This window comes from Palaemon carinicauda, chromosome 12, assembly GCF_036898095.1.
Source record: "Palaemon carinicauda isolate YSFRI2023 chromosome 12, ASM3689809v2, whole genome shotgun sequence".
NCBI classification, from domain to species: Eukaryota; Metazoa; Arthropoda; class Malacostraca; order Decapoda; family Palaemonidae; genus Palaemon; species Palaemon carinicauda.
The window spans coordinates 103777417-103779866 of NC_090736.1; the positions used below are offsets into that span (position 1 = coordinate 103777417).

A 2450-nucleotide genomic window follows, 5' to 3' on the forward strand; every position below is an offset into this window, starting at 1 on the left:
ATATAATCTCTCTATTAACATTACTTTTGGTAATCCTTCAGAATGTCGTTTAATTTGGAGAAGTTTATGAACGATATAAAACGAGAAATTTCTAATTTACGTTATGCCAAGAAACAGGAATTATTGTCTGTAGCCCAGAGATGTGATCTTGAGGTCGATCCAAAATATGTGAAAGCTGTCATTATTGATAAAATCCTGCAATTTTTCATAGATGAGGGAATCTTCAAAGATGATGATGAGGACATCGATGAGTTGCGCTCCCTTACTGGAGATATGACACCCCTGGAATAGATCTGAAAATAGAACAGTTGCGTCTTCAATTACAATTGCATAAAGAACAACAGAAAATGGCTGCACTAGAACTTCAAAAGCAACAGCAACTATTGGCATTAGAGTATGAACACAAGTGTAAATTGGCTGAACTAGAGATACAAAAAGAACAGAAGTCAGCAAATATACAGATTAAGCTGAAAACTGATGGAGAAATACCCAGTAAGTTCGACATACTCAAAGCTAAAAAGCTGCTTCCTGATTTTGATGAAAAGGACCCAGAGGTATTCTTTACAACGTTCGAAGACACTGCTAAAACCTTGAAGTGGCCTCAGGAGCAATGGGTAATGGTTGTCAGAAATCAGTTCAAAGGTAAGGCAGCATATGTAATCTCTCAGATGGTTGAAGTAAAGGAGTATGATGTGATTAAAAAGGCAGTTTTAGATGCTTATGCCATCACAGCTGAAAGTTATCGGCAACAGTTCCGGCACTTTTACAAAATGCCTTCACAAACTTTTGTTGAATTTTGCAATGACAAAGTTAGGCAATTTACAAAATGGTTGCAAAAGACAGGTGTTTCAGATTTTGAATCCTTAAAAAATCTTATTCTAATGGAAGAGTTTATTAGGAAATTGCAAAGTAACATTGCTACTTTCATTCTTGAAAAGGGAGAAACCAACTTGTTGAAAGCAGCCAGTTTAGCTGATGATTACTACTTGATTCATAAAACATTTAAACCATTTAATAAGTCTACTTTTTCTCAATCATCCACAGCATATTGTTCCTACTGTAAGCAGGAAGGGCATCACATAGAGAACTGTCCTAATCCTTCGTGCAAGAAGTCTGATGTTGGAAAGAATTCTCCGAACCCTAATAGGAAGGATAATAAGAAAACTTTTCATGTTGCTGCTCAAGAACTTGATGGGGACGTCTTCAAACCTTTTACTTGTAAAGGCACCGTGAATGGTATTCCAGTTACTTGCTTACGAGATACAGGATCCTCCCAAAGTGTGGTAGCTCTGCCTTCACAGGACTTCAAACTGAGACATGAGTATGTTACTGTTTCGGACCTCAGTACCACCAAATCCATGCCTTTGGCAGAGGTGAATTTACAGTGTCCTTACTATCAAGGTAATGTTTTAATTGCAGTTTCACGAGATCCTTTGCCTAGTTCATCTATCCAGCTTTCAATTGGTAATGATCTTGCAGGGGCCATTGTTAATGCAGTAGTTTCTGATCCGTATATTCTTATAGAAAATGAATCAAATAAATTAAATAATGCTGTTATTCAAATGACATCAATTAAACCAATTGTTATAGAGAGTGGAAATAGAGTAGAGAAGACATTAGACCTTATAAATATGACCAAATCAAATTTCAAGGACTTGCAAAATAAAGATCCTGTTCTTAAGGATCTTTGGAAGAAAGTTGCAGAGCCAGATGATCATCCCAAAACTCATTACTTTTATCTTGATAATGATTTGCTTTTTTGACATTTTAGGTCCTCCAAAGCACCAGCAACCACAACACAGTTTGACTGTCATCAATTGGTTCTACCACTCTCTCTAGTTCCAGCTCTTCTTGAATTAGCCCACTCTCATGTGAACCACTTTGGGGTCAACAAGACTTACTCTACCTTAGCTGATGACTTCTTCTGGCCTGGGATGAAGAAGGACATTCAACAATTTATTAAAGCATGTCATCATTGCCAGACTACTGGCAAACCTAATGAGAGACTTCCACCAGCTCCTCTTCAGCCCATATCCGTACCAAAGTTTCCCTTTGAGAGGATTATCATAGACTGTGTTGGCCCAATGCCTAGGACTAAGCAAGGTAATGAGTATTTACTTACTGTTCTTTGCCCAACAACGAGATATCCCATAGCAGTGCCAATAAAAAATATAAATGCAAAAACTATAATTGGTCAACTTGTCAAAATTTTCACAACCTATGGATTTCCAAAGACATTGCAATGTGATAGAGGCACAGACTTCACTAGTAAGCTTTTTCAATAAGCTATGAGAGAATTCAATATTCATAACATATATGCTTCTGCTTATCATCCTCAAAGTAACGGTGCTCTAGAAAGAGTTCACCAAACTATTAAAAACCTTCTTCCGAAGTACATGCAGGAAACTTCGGAACAGCGGGATAGAGATATTGATCTTCTGATGTATATT

At 37.1% G+C, this 2450-nt stretch overlaps 1 protein-coding gene across 1 annotated transcript; it reads left to right on the forward strand.

Annotated features, from left to right (window-relative positions):
- The first annotated feature begins 332 nt into the window (after nt 1–332).
- LOC137650987 (uncharacterized) lies at nt 333–1763 on the forward strand. The gene is made up of 2 exons (XM_068384126.1): nt 333–642; nt 1045–1763. Exons 1-2 carry the CDS (start codon nt 348–350, stop codon nt 1761–1763), a joined length of 1014 nt encoding a protein of 337 aa, XP_068240227.1. The 5' UTR covers nt 333–347.
- The last annotated feature ends 687 nt before the right edge of the window (nt 1764–2450 follow it).

Coding starts and splice junctions, on each gene's coding strand:
- LOC137650987 (XM_068384126.1), top strand. CDS start 348: ATGGCTGCACTAGAACTTCAAAAGCAACAGCAACTATTGGCATTAGAG. Junction 643..1,044: donor TGTCAGAAATCAGTTCAAAG/GTAAGGCAGCAT, acceptor AATCATCCACAG/CATATTGTTCCTACTGTAAG.